At 39.5% G+C, this 23,759-nt stretch overlaps 4 protein-coding genes across 10 annotated transcripts in view; 1 reads left to right on the forward strand and 3 right to left on the reverse strand.

The window, feature by feature from the left end:
• Positions 1–9: 9 nt before the first annotated feature.
• Positions 10–2,407, reverse strand: LOC108116430 (ATP-dependent DNA helicase 2 subunit 1). The gene is made up of 2 exons (XM_017228324.2): positions 1,659–2,407; positions 10–1,407 (listed from the first exon to the last, which is right to left on the reverse strand). The coding sequence occupies exons 1-2, from the start codon at positions 2,329–2,331 to the stop codon at positions 173–175; spliced, it is 1,908 nt and encodes a 635-aa protein (XP_017083813.2). The 5' UTR covers positions 2,332–2,407; the 3' UTR covers positions 10–172.
• A 208-nt stretch (positions 2,408–2,615) lies between these two features.
• LOC108116515 (prefoldin subunit 3) lies at positions 2,616–3,614 on the forward strand. The gene is made up of 3 exons (XM_017228451.2): positions 2,616–2,806; positions 2,884–3,278; positions 3,340–3,614. The coding sequence occupies exons 1-3, from the start codon at positions 2,720–2,722 to the stop codon at positions 3,443–3,445; spliced, it is 588 nt and encodes a 195-aa protein (XP_017083940.1). The 5' UTR covers positions 2,616–2,719; the 3' UTR covers positions 3,446–3,614.
• Positions 3,615–3,725: 111 nt separating this feature from the next.
• LOC108116514 (39S ribosomal protein L40, mitochondrial) lies at positions 3,726–4,613 on the reverse strand. The gene is made up of 3 exons (XM_017228450.2): positions 4,504–4,613; positions 4,205–4,450; positions 3,726–4,147 (listed from the first exon to the last, which is right to left on the reverse strand). Exons 1-3 carry the CDS (start codon positions 4,527–4,529, stop codon positions 3,829–3,831), a joined length of 591 nt encoding a protein of 196 aa, XP_017083939.2. The 5' UTR covers positions 4,530–4,613; the 3' UTR covers positions 3,726–3,828.
• Positions 4,614–20,302: 15,689 nt separating this feature from the next.
• LOC108116323 (homeobox protein prospero) overlaps positions 20,303–23,759 on the reverse strand; it is a 55,157-nt gene continuing 51,700 nt past the window's right edge. For all 7 annotated transcript variants that reach the window (XM_017228134.2, XM_017228137.2, XM_017228136.2 and 4 more), the window contains 2 exons: positions 21,154–21,298; positions 20,303–20,917 (listed from right to left, as the gene is read on the reverse strand). In XM_017228134.2, the coding sequence (XP_017083623.2) occupies positions 20,738–20,917; positions 21,154–21,298 (325 nt within the window). In that variant the 3' untranslated portion in view covers positions 20,303–20,737. The remainder of the gene's footprint in view (positions 20,918–21,153; positions 21,299–23,759) is intronic.

Raw genomic sequence — 23,759 nt, forward strand, 5'->3', positions numbered from 1 at the left:
ATTTAACTCTACTTTTGGATATTTTTTACTTTTGCCTTTTCAAGAATTCAGAATTTACAGGGTCGCAGGAGGGAATAAAAAAATGAAAAAATCTTACAATTTAACAATCTTATCGTTAGGATGTGTAACACATCTACTTTATATATTATACTCTAAAAACAATAACATCACCCTATGCCGTTGAACCAATCAATTGCTCGATTTGATCTACCAACTTTGCCTTGGATGAGGACTTAGGCATAGTGACGTCAAAATGATGTTTTAATATAGTCTGAAGTTGAACAGCTGTGCACCTGGTAAGGCACTTATCTTTGATTAGGTCCTTTACAAACTCGTAGCTCTTGATTTGCTCCTCATCAATCTTGGCCATTTTTGGGGCACTTTCTCCCGTTGAGGTGGACTTGGCTGCTCGTTTCTTGGCCGGCTCCATTTCTGGATCGAAAATCTTTTCGTAGTCGGGCAGATATTTTTCGATGCGCATGTCCTGTTGTGTACAGTCCAGCAAATTATCGATGCCTTTGCTGTCCGTCGTAAAATCCAGGGATAAAGACAAAAGATTTGCTTGCAGGGCGTCCAGATTTGGGTCATTGATAAGATTGGGCTGGTAGTCGACGCGCAGTTTCTTTATGATTTTCTGAAAAAAATCAACGCCCTCTTCGCTAGCCGAATTTCCAGTATCGTTCCACTCATACATATCTATGTTTCTGATATGCTTTGCCTCCGGCAAGTATACGATTTTGAATCCATCACCGCAGAGCAGAGAACGGTAAGTCTTATCCTCCCTTGAATTCGAGGCCTCCACAGGAACCAGTGCCACATAACGAGGCATGGACTTCCGTTTGCACATAAACAGACAAATGACTATTTTCTCCCGCGCCAGGCAGCGCTCCCACAAAGCTCGAAAAAGCCGTTTTGATCCGATGATGCTCTGATCATCAGGATACATGAAGTTCGACGGCTTGCTGTAGGTCACTTCTGGAAGTGAGGAGCGGTGCTTGAAGCCCAGCAGCATCATTTTAGGCTTGTGCAAGCTGCGCACCCGGTTTAACAAATCCGTGCTGATACGTAGGTTCTTCCCACCCACGTCGCATTGGTACCAACCGTCTGTGGACTTGATCTGGTACTCGTGAACAATATCCTCAGATTCGTCGTCCTTTCGCTTTTGTACTGTAATTACCCTCTTGCTGCGCACCACGCTACTGTCCTTTCGCATGATTTGTACTTTGCGCGGATACGAGCGTCGCTGAAAATAGTTATAGTATTGTACGGACATGGAGAGATTGGGGCCCAGTTGGAAGCTAAAGTGTCCAAGGCAGCGCCGAAGGAAGTCCTGCTTCAGCTTGCGGTCGGCCAGGATTTCTCGCAGCATTTGAGGATCCGGTTCTTGAAAGGCATCCAATTCGATGGCTGTAAATAAAAATGTAGTAAACTAATATATCAAAGTAAGGATAACTTATTTTATATAAATTTTGTACTTTACTCTTGTTTTAATAATTTTGCCTTGTAAGCCAATCCAAAACCACGAACCAAATAGACTTCACTTGGTCGCGGGTGAATGATTGCTTATGTTTAATCTGCAAAGTCTTAAAACCTCCTAGACAAAAATTTAATGCCAATGAGGGGAACAGACTTCGCATATGTGACATTTAAACAATTACCTCTTGAAAGCGTGATGAACTCCTTGTAGAAAGGCTCGTAGTCAAAGTCATCTACCATGGGAATAACATGAAACTCAAACTCCTTGCCCTCCAGATCTCTGGCCTTTTGCAAAGCAGCCTGAAAGTAATTGCTAGACGCTGGATGAGGTGTACTAACATCTGTCAAGTAGGCGATTTTGGCGTTATTCAATTTCTTGCCGCAATTCTCCAATAGCTGGATGCAGAGCCGTATCATAAGGTCAAATCTCCCGCTGCCATTGGGCTCTGCCAGGCCATACACATTTTCGAACTGAGACTCCGCCCCGCTCATGAAATCCAGATAGTGCTCTACAATGGCTTTAGTCAACTGTCGCAGGGGCAGGAACACGGCGCAGTTCTCAGGGATCACGATGTTGTCCAAGGCGCTGGATTCTAATGGCAAGGGGCTGTGCTTAGTGTTGGCGAAGATAAGTCCGATTAGATCTTTGTCATTCACAAGGATTCCGGATATAAAGGCTGTCCGAATGATGTTTAGTGCGTCCATCAGTCGCTCTACGCCGGCCGTCTGCAGGTTTGCATCCACCACAAAGAGAATGGCCTCGCGCCCATGATAGTCCTTTTTCATAGCCACTTCCTCCTCATCCTCGGAGCCTGTCAAGAGGTCCTCATCGTTATCTGGATTCCATGTAGCCATAATTTGGTTATTCTAGTTTTACGTGTTTTCCGCTTATTTCACAAGCGGGCGCATTAATCGACGCAGCGGATAAATCGGTATCGATATTCGCTAAGGATATCGGAAGCGACGTTGCTATTTAAATAATTATATTTTTTGCCGTTGGTATTGTTATTTTGGCCAAAGTCACAAAAGTACTTATAATAAAGCATTATATTTTATTAGTTATTTATTTTAACATAAGTCTAAAGCCTGGGGAGTACCCTAAATATTAAAAGATTTTTACCCATCACTACCGATGGTGCCATCGCAATTTTGACTCATCTCCATCCCATCGACTTTTACAGCGGCAGGCTGACCTCCTGGAAATTAAATTGCAATTGTAGAAGGTAGGAATAAAGGCTTCAGGATGACTGGCATTATGGACTCGGTGGAAATGCCAAAATTACCGGAAAACCAGAAAACCTTCGCCGGCATTCCGGAGGCAGTCTTTTTGGTGAGTGGTCCTAACCTACAAGCGTGCACCTGCAGCTGGAGACTGGATGCTAATTTACTTTCCTGTGGCGATTGTAGGAGGAGATTGATTCATTCATGGCACAGCCGGACAACGAGAACTGTGAGAAGGTGCTCCAGCGGTTGGACGAGCAGCACGGAAAGTACCGATTTATGGCATTTAACCTGGAGGCGAGGCGCCGTAAGCTGAAGTCCCAAATCCCCGACCTGGAGCGCTCTCTGGAGATGGTAAATGTGCTGCGAAAGGAGGACGAGGAACGCGAGACTCAGTTCCTGCTCAGCGACCAGGTGTTTATCAAGACCTTGGTTCCACCCACGAAAACTGTCTATCTGTGGCTGGGTGCCAGCGTTATGCTAGAATATCCATTGGATGAGGCGGAGGCTCTGCTCAAGCAGAACGTCACATCGGCGGTGGGTAATCTGAAGTCCGTGGAGCACGACCAGGATTTTCTGAGGTAAGTTGAAACGAAAACTTTTCAAATGAATTGATTTTTCTTATTGAAATCTGTGTTTCAGGGATCAAATCACAACCACTGAGGTGAACATGGCGCGGGTACATAACTGGGGAGTTAAAAAGCGGCAGGCCGCTGCCAAGACCAATGCCGCCACCACCCCCTCGTAAGAAGCCGCTCCATAACCCCATCATAACCCAAGATCAACATTAAAAGCAGTCACTGCTACGTCTCTCGCGTATTATTTATTTCGACAGTTCACTGAAAGGGCTCGGCAGGCGTTACCACCTGCCTTATTCTCGTTCTCCACTGATAACAATAAAACCGCTACACAACGCATCAAGTCGATTCCAATATAGGGCTCTATTCTAGAGGGTATAATTTCAATTTCAGAGACTCAAAATATCAGCTATGTTAACGTGTAGCTCAACAGTTTTCTGACGGTCTATATCGATGTATAGTTAATTTATTGTCAGCCGTATTCAAATATTTCAAAGAACAGTCATTTGATTACTGGTTCTGTTTATTTTAAATCTTTCGACTTAGGGACGCTTCACTTAACTTCCCACTTCATTGATTGGTGCAGGTAATCTCCATCGGGACTAGCATAGTTCTTAATGGGTGGAGTGGCAACGGGTCCTTTGACAGAAACGGGAAGCAATTGGGGATCAATTTCGATGGCAGCCTGGTACAGCTCTTCAGATTCTCGCCGGAGCTCCTCCAGTGCCTTGTTTTGTGACTGAATCAGCCGGTCAATGATTTGGAAGTCGGCCACACGCTCGTCGTGTTTGTAATGCGCCCACTGTTTCTTGAGAAGAGCACGCTCCTCCAACTCCGCGCTGCCCAGTGGGGTAAGTTTCCTTTGGCGTTTGCTAAAAAATGGGGATGCATTTAAACCTGTTTTTAAGGAAAACACATGGAAGCCCTACTCTTTCTCATCGATGAGTTCCAGTGGCACTTCCAGTTCCTCCACAGGCTTCAGCTGCCTCGCATTTTTTTCCAGCCGACGAATCTGCTTTTCGATCTTTTTTTTCTTGCGATCCTCTCGTTGTTTGACGACCTGTGGATCCAATTTCTTCTTTTTTTTAAGAGGCTCGGCGCAGAGAACGTGTGTCGTATGAAGGGAACGTGCAACGGCGACACCGGCTATTCCGCCACTTCTCTGAAGTCCTAATCTGTGACAGAATGTATCAGCCCAAAATTATGGGATTTATTGCTGTCCACTCACCTGGCAAAAGCGCCTAATAAAGACATTTTTAATAAACAAAACTGGAAAAAATCTTTGCGTAATGTAAGACCAGCTGTTTTTGTTGCTGGTGATGCACTAGTGACGGTAATTTTTCGATAACCGAATATTATAATTGAGTAGGTGTATGTATCGGCTAAGAGTGGTGTAACTGGATAAATTTGGTGGATTTGTATCGATAAAGGGTTATCCGGTAAGAGTGGAGTGGTAACTGGCTAGGTGGGTCCTTTTCCTTAATGTGTATTCGCTTAAAATGGAGCTGTAACTGGCTATCTGGTGGGTGAAGCCGATATACATGAATTTTCGGCACAAATTACGCATACGTATCGTACGTATACGAACTGTAAGCCAGTTACTAGGAAAAGGATAATATAAACAGGGTTCCGTTGAACAAATTTGGCAAACCTTCTTTAGATTTAATATCTGATCAATCCATGTTTTCTTCTTTTAGTCAATCTTTACATTCGGTTTCGTTTCTTACCATTAGCTTTTCCGAGAAGAAACAACATCAGCAAGACAATTACTATTTTTATACGATTTTAAAACTTTATTTTTAAAGATGAAAATAAACAATATAGTTTTATTGTGTTTTTGTATTTTTTCCTTAGTAAATTTTACATAATTTTTCAATAAAATAAGTTTTGTTTTTTTTTTTTTTCGATTAAAAATGTCATATTGTAGTTTAGTGTTTTCCTCTTGTTTTACAATTTCCTTTCCATTACACATTTTTAGTATGATGTCTTTCGATTTTGTCGCTTGCATAAATATAAATTTTTATGTAATTATATTTGCTTATATCCCAAATACTGAATTTACCTCATACATATTTTCATTTCATTTTGTAGTGTGATGGTGTTGTGTGGTGTGGTGTCGTTTGCTTTTGCTTTGCGCTAAATGCATTCTCTAAATGTAGTTCCAAATTTCGATTTTCCGTTTTCGGGGGCTTTTAATTGAAATTTGTTTTTTGGTTTGCGCTAAATGTACAATTTTGTGCGATTTTTCCGATTTTGCGGGAACAAAACTGGTCCAAAAAGATTTTCTTTTCTAATTTATTGGCCTGAAATGCGTTTCCGAAGTTTCCAAAAGTGTACACCAAACCAAAGTATAAAACGGAACCGAAATCGAAACCGAAACCAAAACGTGGCTTATACATATATCGCTATGGTTCATTCGAAATGAGTTAGTTAATCATATAAAGTTAGTATATCGTACTATCGTAAGTGTATACGCGACATAGTAGATTGTGAAATTTTCTCGTTTCCCAACTTTGTATGTTGCCACCGCGTATTACATTCATATTTGTTTGTTTTGCTTGATTTTACTTTTGCATTACTTTTGGTTTTTCTTTTCTTTTCTTTGCTTTCGTTTCATATTGTGGTAAATAGTAATGTGTGAGTTTTTGGGAAAAATTTGGGACATTTTGGGGTGTTGTTAATTCGGGAATTCGGGAAAATTGGGAAATTGGGTGACGTTTCCTATTGTTAGTACATATTCTTATTAATTTAAACTGTGTGTGAAGTGACTTGATTCAATCTTGCCCTCCAGCTTCTAATGGAAGGGAAGCCCCTGCGGCATTACATGCTTGTATGTCAAGTTGGAATTTCGAAAATGTCATCGGCTTCTGTTGGCCTTCAATTTCGCTTACTTCGCACTAATCAAATTTCAAATAAATGTGTTAACATTTTAACTGAGTAAAAATTAGGTTAAATCGTATATGCATTCGCGTTTTTTTATCTCTTCAAATTCTTTTTTTGCTCCGGGTTTTCGAGGATTACTGGTTTATATTTTTGGCATTTGTCCCCTCCTTTTTTGTTCGCTTTTCCCGGAGCTCTCCTTCTACCACTTAGTTTACAATTACATTATAAAAGTTATCTCTAAAGTTGTTTGTACTATTGCTTGGAAATCATTCCGGTCTATTGTTGTATTGTAACTGAAAGTATTCATTTTTCTATATTTTTCACAATTTTTGCATTTTGTTTTTGTTTGCTTAATTGAACATAAATCAATTTCATGGCTTGATTTGGTTTCACTTGGCCCTGAGGCCCAATAAATTTCGATCGTTTGCATCTATCAACCGAAACGATGCATTCTCCCGCCCACAGCTCACTTATTTCCGGAGGCGAGTGGGCGGGGCTGTGTTCCTCAAGTCGATCTTTTGTCAATCCTAAAGGTTGGCCGAAATGGTTTAATACGTTTGAAAAGTTGTAAGCAAAGAACCCTTTTACACACCTCGGTGTGTTCTTGTTTTTTTTTTTTCATTTCGGTTTTAGTTTGTGTGTGTGGGTGTGTGTGGAATCGTAATCGTTCGGTTATACAATGTTCAGCTCAAAGGAATATACATACTTATATACATGGTGTGTCTCTGTGTTTTGGTGAGAGGTGTGATCTGTGTCTGTGTTTGTGTGATACATAATCAATTTTAAATTTTGCTAATTTTTGCTAGTTCTTTCCCATCGTCGACTAAAGAAACGATTACGATGCTGCCAACTTAAGATCTCTTGTGTGTGTTTATGTTTTTGCAGTGTGTTAGGGGTAGGAAGAAGCACAAAAGTGGAAAACGGTAGGTTTCCCCCATTCGTTTCTGGAAAGTCTTATAGTTTATTCTGCGATCTGCGATCCTGTGTCGCTGTGCACTCGCCCTTTTTTTTTTCTTTCATTTTAGTGTCGCTAGTTCCGAGTCCTTAAATATAGTTCGCTCTATACCTAATTGCCACCTCATCAGTATGCCGTTCCTAGTTCATCTCTTATCCGTTTCCGCTTAACTTTGAGTTGGATACTTAGTTATTCGCTTTCTAAATCTAAATTAAATGTAGCATAGTTTATGCAAGTGTCAGTGTGTGTGTTTGGGTTGTGTCTTTTGTGTTTTAAAGTACATTGATAGATGAGCAACTCAGCGCTATAGGCGTATGTATGTATGGGGTATAAGGGGTATACTCGTGGTGTCTATATCCAAACCATTGCAGCTGTCTTCGCTAGTCTAAATCAATAATTTTCCCATACATAATGTTCGTCTAAATTGAGTTTTATATGAATTTCCATTCGTTTACATACTAAAACTAAATACATACATATTTTTTTTCGCTTACTTAGGTAGTCAATTACAACTTTTTGCTAGGGAAGGATACGAAACTGGGGATTTGGATAGGTTATCTTTTGCTTTTGAGATTTGCGATCGATTTTCCGTTGCTTGGTTAATCCAAAACGGTTGATTCCTTTGGAGGGACAGCGGGACCAGGCCAAAGTTGGAAGCAGTTTTGGTTTTTGATTGCTTTCCGGTCTATTTGGAGCCCTTCTCTTCGTTTACGTTCACGTTTCCGCTTTTTCGCGTTCACCATCGTTATCGCTTAGTTTTTGTTTAAATTTGTTTATACTTTTTACACGTTTAATTTCTTTATACAATTTTTATTTATAATTTCTTCATCCTCGTTTGCTTTAGTTACATAAAAAATTAACAGTTTTTATTTTTGGTATTTTTTTCCATTTTGTTTTCTTTTGTTTTCATTGTTACTTGAAGGCACTTTAGATCGGACGTTGTGGCCCCATTTCAAAAATTGCTTTTCACTTGCTCAACTCGTGTATCACGTTGCCGCTTGCTGCTTTCTGCTTGTGTTGTGTGTTGCATGTTGCTGTTGCATATTGCATGTTGCTCGAGTACTATGGAGACGTGGTCGCAAAAAAACAAATTAACAACAAAAGCCTAATCCAAAGTTGTTCGAAACTCTGCCGAAAGTTACGTTCGAAATGTTACCGAAATCCTTGGTTCGAAACTTGTCCTTTGCCTTGTCTTCTGCTTTCTTTTTGCTTCTCTCTCGCCGCTGGTTGTTTGTATTGCCTTGAGGTCTATGGTGCGAAACGGTTCTGGATGTCCTGGAGTTGCCCGGCCAGCCAAAGGGCCGATTTCCAGGCCGCTGGACCGGACAGTTTAGTTTTATTTTCGAGGCTTGAGAACTGCCAACGTCTTGGCCGGGTCCACCAAATCGCAATGGGTATTTTTAAAGGAATCAACGACAATTTCAAGGTCTATCGTTAGCAAATCTCAAAAATAATAAAATGGGTTTACCATGTTAGCTGGTGGACAGTGGAGAAGGTATAGATACATATCAAATTTTAAAACTAAACCTTGGGCAAATGGGTTAGGATTCATAGCGTTACCTTCATAGTAGTCATTTTAGTTTTTTGTTTTTGTTTTTTACATACACATCTTAATTTGAAGTCGATCTTAGCCCCATCAAAACCTAACTTAAGTAGAGTCCTCGACTGGTTTTCTTTTATACATCTAAACATTTACAGAGTTTTTGGGAAACATAAAGTTTACGTTTTCTTTCAATCTTCGTTTTAGCTTTTTGGATTTTTATTTTTAACATACCTTTCATACAATCTTTTTTGTATATGCTCCGAACCGCAGTTATGAATTTTGTTAATTTTGTTTACTTTTTTTTTTTCGATTTTCTTTTAATTTTGAAATGTGCTGCTGCAATGTTTTTGAATTTTGTCTGTTGCTTATTCGGTTTCAATTGTCAGCAAGGACCACGGAACTGATTTTAAGGATCAGTTTCGCGGAACTGCCTTAGTTGTCGACTAGTCATGTTCATTTGTTAAGCTTTTACTTCTACTGCTGTTTCATATTATCCTTTCTTTGCTTGTGTCTACAATTTAAGACTGATTTTTCACAAAACCCGAACTGAGGGTAAACTAAAGAGTGCTTTCTGCAGTATCCGAGTATCCCGAACTTGATCGGATCGAATCCAACTTAAGCTTAGATAAGGTTAACTACCTGGAGATGTATCGAAACTTTTCTCAATTTTGCCCGTATTTTCTAAATGTACAATGTTTTCGTATTAAATTTATTTTAATTTAAGTTTGTGTTTTGTTATCGCTTTGTTTTGTTTACGTTTTTTTCTCATTTTGCATCGATTTATTTACGTTCTTAAAGATAAGGCGCGAAGGTGCTTAAAATAAGCTTGTACTTTTTCTGATATTTTTCCAACACGTTTTCAAAATTTCCTTCAAAGTTTTTCCATTTCCCCGTTCTGGTTTTAGGCTGCATTCTCTACTGCTTACTTCCCTGCTTCGTCTACTGCTTTTCCGAAATGCAACTTTTCTTTTGCTGCTTTCGCTTACAATTTAAGTTTTTGTTACGAAATTTTGTGTTCCAAAATTCAGTAATTTTGCATATAATTTTTGGATTTTGAATTCGTATTTTCCCTTTTTTTTTTTTTAATCCTAAAGTTTTCTTTTTTGTTTTTCTTTTTTTTGGTTTTTTGTAAATTTGTCCTGAATGTTTACACCGAGAGAGAATTATCCAAACATGGCCGAGAGGTTTTCAATTTTGTTCATTTCATTTAGTTCATTTCGTGATTTTTTAGCGTACTTTCTTGATTTCTTGTTCTTGATATTTGTATCCTTTTTGGGCTTTTAAACGCGTTGTGACTCATTGAAAAGTACAGTTGTTGTTGTCTTCTTCTCAAAGGGAAATAAGATGATCTAATTGAATCGAAAGAAAGAATGCTGCCTGCAAAATTATTAAGCTAATTTCATATTTAATATATTATATATTTTAATGTTTTGCAAGCAGCCCAGTGTCGAGATTCTCCAGTTTGAATCGCATTCGCAGACCAATTTTTGTTTCCTATTTTTTTTGTTTATCCCCACTAATTTTAGTTGCCAAACTGCTAAATGCTGAATTTTTACTGAGTGTGACCGAAACTGCAATTTCTCCGCACATATATATCTATTTTCCATATGCATATATGCGCACATGTCGTCTGTCTGTGAGCGAATGTGTGTCATATGTTTATTAGGAACATTACCGAAATACGTTTATATATAATTTTACACTTACACCTAAACATGATTTTTTTTTGGGGTCTGTGAACTTTGAAACTTTCTGGTTACTTACTGGGCCGCTTGCATCGCGTCTTTGGTCACATTTGGTTTTCTTTTAGTTTTAATGTCTCAATCTGAATCTTTGTCTTTATCAAAGTCTGAGTTTTCTTTTTCCTTATTTTCCGAAATTCACGCCAAAGTCTTAGCCGAGAGTTTGTTTACTTCTTTTAGTTTTTCTTTTTTAGACCTTGCCAAGTTTTGGCAAGTTTTCTTTGATTTTTCTTATTTTGCTTTTTTCTTTTGCAAAATGCAGCGCGTTGCTTTTGAGCCGAAAGTAGTAATTTATTTTTTGTCTACATATATATCTAAGCCGAAATATTAAAACGTTCTTCGAAAGGCTACCACTTGATTGAAATGTTTCCTTAGCTCCTCCTCTGATCCTGCTCTGAAATCTGAACCTGTACTGCTTTTGATTATGGTCTGGAGTTTATTATTTTTTAATATTTTGGTTTGGGCTTGGCTTGGCTATAAGTATGCTTAGAGGTGTGTATGTATCTTTATCATAATATCCTGAAAAACTATAAGTAAGCTGATGCATCTGTGAACTGATCTTCTTCGGTTGTTATCATTGTTGTTGTTGTTGTTGTTGATGTTGATGTTGAACGGCATTTAGTTGTTATAGTTACTGTAGTTGTTGTTGTTATGTTCTTAGGTGGCTGCTGATGAGTTCTATTTAATGTATCTTTTGGATATTCTTTGTATCTTGTATCTAGCTTAGTTGAGTTCGTCTCTGTCTGTCTGTACGTTTGATTCTGCTTCGTGTGGCTGACAAAATATAAATCAATTACGGCGACTGCTAAACTATGAGTATAAATTTTTAGTTGATTCTCGTTACGATTATACCTATGCTGACATTCAATTTCATAGTATCTCTGTTTTGTTTTATATTTCGTTTTTGTTTTTTCTTTGAGTGTATCTGTGTCTGCGTGTCTGAGTGCGTAAATTAAACCTAAAGGCGGCGGAGAATCTCCAACCGTTCGATCTGTCCCAATTTCCACTTGGCTTATATGGTGTGAGTAAAAAAGCATACAAATATCATATAGTTTCTCGTACTGATTTGTTTTTGGCTTGGAACAAACTGCGTATATATATTAAGGTAATACATATATAGGTGTGTGTCTGACTGATTTGCTTTTGCTTTTGCTTTTGCTTCTGAATCGGTTTCTGCTGCTGCTGTTGTTGCTTAGGTTGGCTTTTGGTTCCTGCTTAACATTTATTAGAGACTTTTTTGCTGCATGCGCTGAAGATCATTTTATTTCGACTGATTTTCGGTTTGTTTAGTTTTGTTTGTTTGTTTTGTTTTTTGTTTTGTTTTTTTTTTTTTTTGTATTTTTGTTGGTTTTGTAATACATATTTAAAATAGCAACTACCATTATCTTGTATTTGTATTTTATTATTATTTTGTTTTGCTTGCTTTGAGTTTATTTCCTTATATAAGTAATAAGTTATATATATTTATAAGGTTGTGGATCGTAATGTGGTTGAGTGTATGGTTCGTGTGCTAGGGGGGCAGGGGGTCTTTTGGGGGATAGGTCACTGGACCATTACCAGGTTATATTCCATCTGCAATTTCCCGCTTGGAAAATGCTGCGCAAATGATTTCCCTCTCTCTTACTCACTCGATTCCTCTTTACTTTCTTTTTTTTGTTTGTTGCTTGGGTTCCGGGTTTTTTCTTTACTCAGTGTACATTTAGAACATTTGTTAGCTATGCTGAAATACGGATTACGACGTCTAGAGTATGTATTTTATATATATGTCTATTTATATAGTTTCACTTATCGTATAAATGTTACCGGCACTATTGTTCTGAACTCAAGAATTGTTCAATTTTTCCATAACGCTTGAATGCTTTGAACTCAGGCTGAAAATGTTGCCAAACTTTGTTGATATCAACTTAAGAACTCGACTCACTAAATCCAAATCAAAGTTGTCACATATATAAGATTGCTTTATACATGTGTGCATGTGTATATATATACTGGTTACTCCATCTTAAGACTTTTCTTTTCGATGCTGTTTCACTTTCTCCGTTTCCTTCTCTCTCCTTCTCCATCTTTCCTCTTCTACTCCTCCCCAAAAACTAAGTATAATCTTTGTATGAACCGTGAACTTAAGAACTCTGCTCTAACCTCTTCCTTGTTGTTGTTGTACTCGAACGAACTGAAGAGATGCTCAACTGAAAACTGGCTGGAAAAACTGCGACGCCACGGCCCCCTTTTTCTGGGTTTATCGAGGGGACGTAGTCGTCGTTCTGGCTTGTCTATTTCACTATTGATAACTTAAACGGTAAATTGTTTCTGTGAAAGGCAACTGTTGCGCGTGGAGGCCGCAGCTTCGTCTAGGATATACAGGGGATTTGACTGGGATTCTGGGTCAAAGGTTATGGGATAGGTTAAGGTTACTTTCATTTCAGCTGCGGCTCCCGCTCGGTTTGTTTGTCGTTTTGCTATATTTAGTTGTATATGCTATTGTAAAAAATATCATTATAAATACTTTTGTTTATCGGTTGCTTACGTTTACGGCTCTCGTTACGTTACGTTACGGTTACGGTTAGGGTTACGGTTAGCTAACGGTTACCTTAACGCCTACTGTGGTTGCTGTTGCTGTGTTTTGTAGCTCTCGCAGTTGTTTCGCTTTTGATTTGATTTGATCGGTAGCATCGGCTATAGCTAGTCGATATAGCCTGTCGATTGCTCTGTAAACTTATACATTATAAAATATCTGATCACATTTGTTTGCAGTCTCTGTATAAATATTGTTGTTTCATTTGTTCGCTTATCGCCTTCGTTTACATGGTTTACGTTTAAATTACTTTACATATTGTACACATGCCACGTCCAGTGGCACGCCTTTATCTTGGTTAAATCATAGGATAGGCGATCGATCGAAACCTGGATCGATGGCCAAGAAGGAAAAACTTGAAACTGAAAATCGATTATTTAGCTTTTATATTTTCGTGGCTCGTTGGAATTGCGTTTTTCGTTTGCTCCTACAGTTGTTTTACATAAAATTTCGTGTAGAATTTTGACAAACGTCTGGCCCCGTTTCTGGTAATATAATTTTTTTTCGTTTTTATATATTTCTGGGAACTAATGCAGCGGCTGCTTGCTTCTTGGTGGTGCCAATGGGTGCGATTTTGTTTTGGTTGTACTTCAGTTGACGACGGTTGGTGGCGAGCCTTTAATCCTCGAAGAATTACAAAGGACGCCGATTGGGAAATAATAATAATATTGCTGGGCTATTGTCTGGGGGCTATTGTCGGACCCCCATTCTCGATTTGCATTTTGTCAATTTTCACCTGTTTATTGCTGCTGCATCTGCAAGTGCATCTGTATCTGTATCTGTTTGCTTTATTGTGTTAGAGTAAACCAAAGGAGTTTTGCAGTTCGTTTCGCAGCGCGTTGCATGCCCCTCAGATATATATGGGTATCACTATATATATAGAGATATTTTCGATTCTGTAGATTACCAGGAATGGCACCAGTTAAACGCACGCAAAGATTTGTGGCTCATTTAGTGCCTGCTCTCGATTGATTGAGTGGCTCGTAAGAGAATTGTGAAACAAAGGGTTTTTATCACTTATTCTTGTTGACTATGTGAGTCGATCTGAGTGTGGTTCGTCCCGATTGGCTGATTGACCCGATACCAGCTGAGATATATGTGTATCCTAATCCTGAGCAGGCCAAGCACGGTTTGCTTAAAGTTTTGATTGTGGCTACTCCTCTTAGTCTCGGTTCCCTCGGGTTCAGCAGGCAGGCATCTTCTTCGGGGCTTCTTCTTTATATATTTTTATTCTACTGTCAGTTTATTGACTGCAGTAGTTCTATTGGCAATTTTAATATATGGTATGCTTGGCTCTGTCAGTTTTATGGATATATCTCAACTGGAACCGGATCGGACCGGGACACTCAGATCGGCTCGATTGCTGATTCGTAAATGAAAACATAATTGTTGCTGTTGTCGTTAATTGCTAACTGAAAATCTTCGGTGAACGAACTAAAAGTTTTGGCTTATTTGGCTAATTGGCTATTGCTGCGGTTGTTGTTGATTGATTTTCGTTTGAGTATAAAAATATAAATCGTTTTATAAAAAGTTATTGGTTGCTGTTGCTTATTTGTTTATTTGTTTGTTACTTGTTGCTTGTCTGCTTTGTTGCATTGTATTGTACTATAAATTATCCCGGTTCGTGCGTGGCACGTTCGTCTATTGCAAATGAAACTGTGGCATAAAATCTGATTCTCCCGCTTTCATCGTTCAAAATTCAACTATAAACACTTATGGATTAGTATTTTGGTATTGGTTTATATGTATATATATTTATATTTGTATTCGATCATGGGTAAATATTCAGTTATATTCAGTGTAAAATTTGAACTCAGGATGGCTTAAAGACTCAACACAAAGAAATATCTCTCTCCTATCGATCCCTATGTATATATAGCGTATTTATCTTTGATATGTGTAGACAACCCAAAAAAAGTTGCTGCTGGAAGTGCTTTGTGCTGTTGTTATTACCGATCATTGTTGTTTTTTTTTTTTGTTGGTTGGTTCGTATTGTCGCTTCTAATTGGGCTTGTTGTTGTTCATATTTTATTTTTTGGTTTTTTTTCTTGCTTTTGTCGCTTTGTATATTTGAGTAAAAATATTTATTGTGGTTGTGGAAAACTGTGAGAGATTAACTCAAAAATATCACATACGAGTTGTGTATGTTTCCCTGGCTATTGTTGGCTGTTAAAACTAAATTGCAAATGCTCCTCATCCTCCACTGTTATCGGTTACTTAGGTATTTGTTTATCGTTATCGTTGTTTTTATTTGGTTATCGGTTTTTTTGGGGGGTTTATGCAACTTTTCCTTTATATTTTTATACTTTCTCATGTGCTTTTTTAGATGTTGTTGTATATATATCAATTTGAATTTGGAATTTCCATGGTGCAATACATTCATTGCGGCCGAAATATTGGGTTTACGTCATAAGCCAAAAGTTTTAACCTCTTCTTCATAAACTTCACAAATAAGGATGCGTAAGATTGATTCCTGATTGATCAACTGAGAAATATTAGTAATACTGGTTGCTGGTTTGCAAGAAATTGCAAGAATTTTGATTGTTTAACTAAGTCCATTGGTGCAGGCGCACAGTGCATGCCGAAAGTATACGCACTGTGTGCTGCTCTATTGCAGTTTGTTTGAAATCAAGATGTGATGCAGTTGTATGCACCACGGCTTAAACTTCATACACCTCCTCATCTCTCCTCTCTTCTGTCTGATTCTTCCTACGCCAAATAAGTGATAAAAATTTTACTTCCAAATGGTTTGATTTTTGTTTCTTGGTGTTTCGATTTCGGGCCAAAAAGTTTTTGGAAATTTTGAGAATCGCGCTTGCTACTAAAAAAACGCAATTGTTTTGTTTTATTTTTTTTTTTGGAAATATTTCATCGTTTAAATAGATTTTTCGTTTCATTTTCATTTTCATGTATACCAAAACTGCAAATTTCTGTGTTTCTTTTATATTTTACTTCGTCGTTTCTGTCTTGTGATCAGATGTTTTCCAAACCAAGGATGTTTAACTAACTTATGATTACTTTGAAGTTGAAGTTACGAATAGATTTGCTTTGATTTACCATGGAGTATGTACCCTACGTGTAAGTTTGACTGATTTGCTTCAGTGTTTTGTGCGTGTGTGGGCTTGCCAAAGGGGATCTGCTTGATATATATACCGATTTGGGTTTGGCACATGTCCTATCTCAATCCCCTCCTCCTTCCTTCAAACGGAAATCGTAATGCGCGCATTTTCAATGCAGTAAGGCTGTGAGTGAATATTTGCCTGGCAAATGGACAGGGGCTTTGAATGGGGGCGGTTTTCTTTGTTGGGCGGGGTCGCTTATGCTTAGACTGTAGTAATATTTTAATTACGTGTATGTAGTTGTATTTAAATGTCGCTATGTACAAATCTGATCAATTTCTGTTATCGGTTTTGGTTTTTTCGTTCAGTAATCAGTAATCGGTAAGTTTGGGTATTTTTTTTCTTTTTGGTTTGCTTGGTATTCTGCGGTATTAATGCTTTTAAAATCTAGTTAAAATTGCATATGGCTGCGTCTGCTTTTATATTTGGTAATTGGTTTACGTGTAGTAGGTATATACTTATCTCGCCTTCCATCTCGTTCTCGCTTCCATCGTCTGCCTCGATCATTTGATCGATACGTTATCGTTATCGGTTTGCGTGCAGTGTTCATTTATGGTTTAAGTTTCGTTTTGCTGTGCTGTGAATTCATATTTTTTTGCTGCTGACCAACGCTGGTCGTAACACGGGTCGCTGATTGGTTGCTTTTGGCCGGATGTCCATTTCCGTTGTCGTTTTGTAGATTCCTGTCTGGTTATCTTCTGCTTTAGCTGCTGCTGTACTTAATCTATATGCTTAGGCTAACTTAGGTTCCTGGGTGTAAACTGTACCTGGCGAACCGCGGCCTCAGCAGCTTGGCCAAAAAACGAGAAAGGAACTTTCTTTGGCCTATGGCTGATCTGTAATCATTTTTCTTTTGGAATTTTTCCAATACCGAAAGGTTGCTTTGGAGAAACTAAACTCGCTTTCCGTGGGCTTCTCGAAAAGGGCGGGCCGAAGTTTGGTGGGCGTGGCTGAAGGCTGGCACAACTGTTAGCCGCGTCCGCCAGGTGTCGCATTCGCTTGGTTTGCGTAGCTCGAATAAGATGAATTATGGAGAATTTAGCTTACCCTTCTCGCGCTCCACCGATCAGTTGAGGTTGTTTTCGTGGCTGTGATGGTTGGGGGGTTAGAGTGAGGTGGTGTGTGATGGTGGTGGTGGTGTTGTGATTGCCAATCAGTTCCAATTTTGCGGTGACAAATGCCAAAAATGCTTCTGACGGAGGTCGGTTGGTTGGTTTTTGGGGGATATTCAAACCAAAAATTGGGTGGTTTATAAGCGGCCAAAAGGTGGGGGTTTCAAATTTTGGTAAAGAAAAATCCAAGCGCCGTCAATAGTGTTTTTCTGTTTTTTCAATTAATTTCGCTTTTATTAACCAATTATCGTTCGGAACGGACCCTTTGCGGTCCGCCCTCTTGACTTGTTGACTTAAGTTTAAGTATGTATGTTTATGTTAGTATAAATGTATGAAATATGTATGTTGCATTAAATATACGCAAGTGTAAGTGTGCTCCTGTGTCATTTGTTGGTACGCAAGTATATCGGTTCATTCGCCTTCCTTGAGGTAAAGTAAGAAAGCGCTGATTAAAACTGATTGAAACTGAATAGAACAGAAAGGTTTTGAGTGCTTAATTTTTCGTATTTCTTTTCATTAATTATTGCTGTTAACTTCCTGAATTTCGACGGTCTAGATACGGCTGCTCATCGTTATTTTCGAATTTTGCTTAAAGATAAAATTTCGCCTAAAAGTTTTGTTAGCCAAACGTTTATTGTTAATACGCCTTAAATTGCCTAAATGGTTTTCGTCTCTCAATTTCGCTCGTCTCGCAATTGTCAATTAACTATTTTTACATCAATCAATAATTTCGTATGGAGGTCTTTGGACGCAAAGGCCTCCATATTGGTTTTATCCGAAACAATAATGAAGTTAGTTCGATTTTTAGTTTGTTGTTAGTTACTTTTTTTTTTTTCTATCACAAAATCAGTTACAATTGTATTTAGATAATTTTCATTTTGAATTTCATTTTCGAATTTCTTTTCAAATTTCATTTTTAAATTTCAACTTCATTGCCAAAAGCCGCTTCCTTCGTAAATTTTGTAAAGGCATTAACAATCAACGCGTCACTCGTGGGGTCCTAATATCGGACTTGAATTTCGACTTCTGTCTACTGTGAAGGTGGGGGTGAAACTTAGTGGTAAGTTAACTCAACTGGGTAATGCGATAAACTTAAACTTCAGTTCGATTAGCGAATGCCTCTGCCTGCCTCATCACTGCTTTGTACGATTCCCTAAATACTAATTTCGCAAATGCATTTTATTTTCATTTTCAATTATCCAAACTTGAATTTCACTTTGAATTTCGATTCGAAGAACTCAAGTTTCTTTCACTCGATTTCTCTCGCTATTGGATTAGGAAACTCACCGTCTTATACGCGACTAATTTTTCTCATAGTTACGCCAAAGTGCAATCAAATTTTGCTCAGATTCCCCCCATGGGAAACCATGGTTAAGCCTAAAAAAACTCGCTTAGTTCGTTTCAATTTAGTTTTAGCTAAAATTCAACTATTGTTCAATAATTTTGTGATCATTGGTGTGGCCGAAAGGTTTGCTGGGGTGCGATCTCTTCTTCTCCTTATAGCGGTGTTTCCATCCAATTTCATCTTATCTAAACTTCCACCAGAGGGCGCTAGGGTGCGGGGCTGACTAACTTAGTAACTGACTGACTGACTAACTAACTGGCTGGCTGGCTGATGGAGCTCCTCGGAGCAATTGTTGGGCCGAAATATTCGATTTCGCTTCGTTCGTTTCGTTCGAGGAATATGGATTTTGTCTGTGCCAAATATTCAAATGTTTTGCATGCAGTTGATGATGTTGTTGCTGTTGTCGCGTTGCAGTTGCAATTGGAGATGAGATATTGCAGCTGCAGGAACAACAGGGTTTGCCCGCCCCTGGCCCAAAGAATTCGCCGGACGGAGAGCAGGCAAACATATCCCTCTAAACCCGCCCACTTTCCATGCTTTGTCTGCTGTGCTGATGAGTGAGAAGTGCATGATCGATCTCAGCCAGCCAGAGATCAAGGATTATAATAATATATATATATATATATACATATATGAAATCAAGAATAAGAACAAACGATATATTTTTAATTGGTATTTTTTGGTGTTTTGTGTATATTTTGTTTTGTTGCAACTCAAGGCCAAGTAAAGTAAATTAATTAAACTAAACTTTAACTTAAACTAAACGTATAAATTATTTACATAAATAACAGACTAGTGTGTGTGGGTGTGTGTGTGTATTTGTGGTGTTGTGTTTTAGTGTATATGTCGATTATTCTATAAAATTAAGATGCGTGCTCAAAAGTGGGGCACTAAAGTAAAAGAATTGATTAAAAATAAACCGTATTCAAGGGATTCATGTTAACAATTAACTTTGGTCGAAGGTTCGCATAACGTATTGTAAATGATAAATTCATAAATTTAACTACCCTAACGCCCACTGTTCGTACAAATAACTCTGACTCTCTCTCATTAAAAATTTAAATAGTTTTCGCAATTTCTTAACTTTTTTTTATGATTTTTTGCTTTTAGTTTTTCTTAATAGACATCGAATATATGCTTAGCGCTTAAAGGAGGAATATAGGGGATATAGCAACCTTAGCTTTCGTGTGACTTTTAAACTTTTATAAGATTAATTCCCGATTTCCGGCCGTCAGAGCTGCACCTGCTTTTGTAAAGCAGTGCGCAACTGGGCGGGGAAAACTGCTTACCGGAAACTCGGTCAGCCAAACAGAGATTTTGAAAAATCACTTCCTGCTTGGCCAAGCGACTTTCGCTCTCTCAAATGAACACACACTTTGTACCGATGTGAGAGTGTGTGTGTGTGTGTGTGCATGGAATGCGTGTGGTTTTTGTGTGGAATGTGTGTCAACTTTCGGTAGATCATTAGACGGTTCAACTATTTCTTTAAATATTCATACGTATACGTAATCTGCTGTAAATATTTTCAAAAAAATTTCAACTAACAAACCAACGGCGAGTACAGTTTACACTGCCTGTAAATTACGCTCGGTGTGTGGGTGTTTTTCAGGTGTGTGGCTCAGGTTTTCATTCAATTTGCACTATTTCACATTATTAGATTAAGACTTGCTGCTCTATGTTTAGTTCTTTTTTGGTTTTGATCAATTGGCACCGGGAGATTAGGATCTCCCTGGTCCACTTTCTTCATATTCTGGTCGCTTCTGTTTGCTGAGGTTCACGTAAAATGTTTTCTGTGTGTATATATGTGTAGGTTTTGTGGTTTTGGAAATTTTTGAAAAAATATTTTGCTCAGTGTGTTTTCTAAACGCGTTTTCGACTCGTGTGTTTCTGCAAATCTCTCAGCTATATCTAAGTTCTTTTTCTGTGTGTGGATATTGTTTGTTCGTTTGGTATTTCTTGTTTTTTTTTTTTTTTGGCTGGGAAGTTGGTTATATCCAGTCGTGTTTCCTGCGCAGGTTTAGCCTTTTAGCTTTGGCCTGCGCCTCGCCTTCGAATGGCTGCTGCCGGCCCTGGAGTTGGAGGTGGTGGCTGTAGTGTTGCTGCAGTTGGTGGAAGTTGATGCCGGACTGATGGGCGGTGGCATTCCCAGCGGGTGCGGCAACGGCAGCGTCGGCAGCGCCAACTCCTCCACTTATTCCAGCTGCTCTAAAAAATTGGGCGACTTGAAGTACTCTGGCACCGGATCGTCCATTCGCGAGATGATCTTGTATATGGACTTCTTCCATGACTGCTCGGTGTCTTTGCCACCCTGTATTGCACGGAAGAACTCCCGCAGAGTCGATTCGACCACGAAGCGGAAATTCTGGGGTACCTGTGGACCGATTTGTTCTCGATTAGCGACTGGCTCCCAAAGGGGTTTCTCTTGGTCATCTGGTTAGTGGTTTTTCGGTTCTAACGCTCGCATCCACACACACTGTTATTGATTTCTTATAATTTTTTCTTTATTTGGAAACTGAGAGTGTGTGTGCATGTAGAGTCGATTGACGGGTTAGTGTTAGTGGGCTAGTGTTAGTGTTAGTGGGTGTGTGGGCGTGGTTATTGGCATACCTCAATGTGGTTATTGCGATTGTAGTGCAAATTGAGCACGCGATACAATTCACTATCTCCAGCAATCAACAGATCATCGGGTGTCTTGATGCCTTCGGTGACAGCTTGTCGTGCATATTTCTCCATTTGTATGTAGTAGAATTCTCTGCAGATGCGTAGATGAGGAATGTTTGGTTTGGTCAGTATTCTGGTTGTTTTTTTTTTTAATCTATTCTATTTATATTTTTTGTTCAGCATTCAAATTTACAAAATCGCAACGCAAATAAAACAATAATCAAGGTTCGAACCGGGGCACGAGGTGGGAAAGAAATCAAAGGAGGAACGTCGTAAAGTGGTAAACCAAATTCAAAGGAAATCGCTAATGCTTCGCTCGTTCGCTCTCTCTCTCTCACTCACTCATTCACTCAGTCAGGCTATCTCTCTCACACTTTTCCTAGGGGGTCCCTTAATGCATTATATTGGATAGCTGTTTGAGTATGACATTATTAATAATTCGCTGCATACTCTTAGGCGCGTCGTGTACGTGTGTATGTGTCTCAGTGTGTATGTGTGTGCGAGTGTGTAAAGAATTTTTAATAAATCTCAAATGTGCAGCAGCAGCTCGTGGTGGTGCAATAACAATTGCAAGTCGAGGCGGCATCTTCTAGCTGCGGTTTTTTTTTTGTATCCCTGGACTGCCTTGGGGGTTGGGGATTTAATTAGCAAGTGCAGCGGGCTTCTGCTGCTACTGCTGCGCCGCCTTGTTTAGTCAAGTGATTTGTGTGTGGGCTGCCATTCGCAGGGGGATACGACGAGGATGTGGCAGGGGGATAGGACTGGGGGATATATGCTTTACTTGGCAACTGTAAGTGATTGCTTGTCTTCCGGCCTGACTGCCTCTGCTCTTCCTCTCTCTTCCTCTCTCTTCATCTCTTCTCATCTCACGGATCCTGCATTGTCTGCCGCGCACTAATTGTTGTCTTTTTGCTGGGAATCCTTTGGAGTATGCCCCCTCTTCTCTTCGATTCCCTTTGCCCCCGCTCTCCTTCTCGACAACGCTCCGATAATCGCGCTAATTTCAAGATTTCCCAGTAGCAGCGCCAAATGCATTTCTCATGTTGTGCCACAGCGCTCGTGTTGATTTTCCAAACAATAAGCGCAGAATGCGCAAATAGAAAATCTTTTCCTTTTCTGCCTACTCTCTACCCATCAGCCCATTTCCGCGCCCCCCTTTTTACAGGCTCCCCGGAGGCGGTGGCACTTGAACAGCGGGAGCGGTGGGTTGGTGGATGGGTTTCGGATGGCTTCATAATGAGGCTGATGGCTTGGCCTGGCCGAAAGAAAGGAATCGCTGTGTGACAGTTTTGTGTGACAGTTCATTGTGCCGGGTGTCCATAGTTATTAGGGATTGCCAGGATCTCAACCCCGCTCCGTTTGTTTCGTTTTGGTTTGGTTTGAATTGCAATTAGCTTTGTGGCTGGCGTGAAAAGGAGCTTGAGGCGATCCTTATGCAACCAACCACATGTGGCAGGAAAAGGAAGCTTGGCTTGGCGGTTTCAAATGCGCCACTTAATTTAGATAATAAGCTGTGCAAGTGGAACTGCAGATGTGCAGATGCAAATGGCGTTGGGGCTTGACGGAAGTGCTAATTAGTTTGCATATAATATTTCGTAGCCTATTTATTTGGGCCTCACCCACACACACGCACAGGGAAAGAGAGGTAAAGAGAGATAATCCAAGAGAACGAGAGAGAGTCAGAGCCACTAAAACACTTGTTGAAAGGCAGGCAGGCGTTGCTTTGTCAAGTGCATTCATCGTCTCTCACCCACACCGATTTCTCTCTCCTTCTACCTCTCTCTTCCCTTGAATGTGTGCGTGCCAGTGTGCTTTTGTGTGCATTATTGTTCGTCTGTGTAAGTGTTTGTGTGTGTGTGTGTGTGTGTGCGTATGTCTCCTTCTTCGCTGCACCTTCTTCTTCTTCTTCATCACTTCCTCCGCAATAAATTACGTATCACGGATTACGGTTACGAATACGAATACGAACGAGTAGAATGTTATTAATAAGCTCACACATACTCACCCACACATATGCAGACATCTCTACCTCATACATTAATGAAGTAATTGGCAACACTTTTGCATTGTATCTATATATAAGCATCTGTACAAGTCATATACGTCTATATACATATACAGAATGGAGAGTGTAACGTATCTGAGTGTCTGTCTGTATGTGGTATGTGTGGGTGGGTGTGTGTGAATTTTTATATAAAATGTTGTTGTTTTTGTTGTCAGCAAGATCTTTTCACGCGACGAAGGAGAGGGCAGATGGAATGAGGGAAAGCTGGGAAGCTGCTCTAAGCGCCAAAAGGACACTTAACCTCAAAAAAAGGAAAGCGGCTCGATGAGAAACAAAACACGGAAAAAGAACAGCGGTATATACATATGTGTGTGAGTATGTAAGTGAGTGGGTGTGTGTATGTGTGAGTATCCTTGAGCGCCTTTTGCCAGTAGGGCCCTGGCCATTGTGCTCGAAACTCTCAAGTAGCTGCCGCCATGAAAAGCGGCCAAAGAAACCCACTGAATGTATCCTGGCAAACAAACTAATTAGCCCGCCAGGAGTCTGA

This window comes from Drosophila eugracilis, unplaced genomic scaffold (assembly GCF_018153835.1).
Source record: "Drosophila eugracilis isolate 14026-0451.02 unplaced genomic scaffold, ASM1815383v1 contig_367, whole genome shotgun sequence".
Classification (NCBI taxonomy): domain Eukaryota; kingdom Metazoa; phylum Arthropoda; class Insecta; order Diptera; family Drosophilidae; genus Drosophila; species Drosophila eugracilis.

Excerpts from the sequence above, each read along its gene's own strand:
- LOC108116430 (XM_017228324.2), bottom strand. The coding sequence starts at position 2,331 with ATGGCTACATGGAATCCAGATAACGATGAGGACCTCTTGACAGGCTCC. Across the intron at positions 1,408-1,658 it reads GTTCATCACGCTTTCAAGAG|CCATCGAATTGGATGCCTTT; the intron begins GTAATTGTTTAA and ends TTTTATTTACAG.
- LOC108116515 (XM_017228451.2), top strand. The coding sequence starts at position 2,720 with ATGACTGGCATTATGGACTCGGTGGAAATGCCAAAATTACCGGAAAAC. Across the intron at positions 2,807-2,883 it reads TTCCGGAGGCAGTCTTTTTG|GAGGAGATTGATTCATTCAT; the intron begins GTGAGTGGTCCT and ends TGGCGATTGTAG. Across the intron at positions 3,279-3,339 it reads CACGACCAGGATTTTCTGAG|GGATCAAATCACAACCACTG; the intron begins GTAAGTTGAAAC and ends TCTGTGTTTCAG.
- LOC108116514 (XM_017228450.2), bottom strand. The coding sequence starts at position 4,529 with ATGTCTTTATTAGGCGCTTTTGCCAG. Across the intron at positions 4,451-4,503 it reads TTATTAGGCGCTTTTGCCAG|ATTAGGACTTCAGAGAAGTG; the intron begins GTGAGTGGACAG and ends ATTCTGTCACAG. Across the intron at positions 4,148-4,204 it reads GAACTCATCGATGAGAAAGA|CAAACGCCAAAGGAAACTTA; the intron begins GTAGGGCTTCCA and ends CCCATTTTTTAG.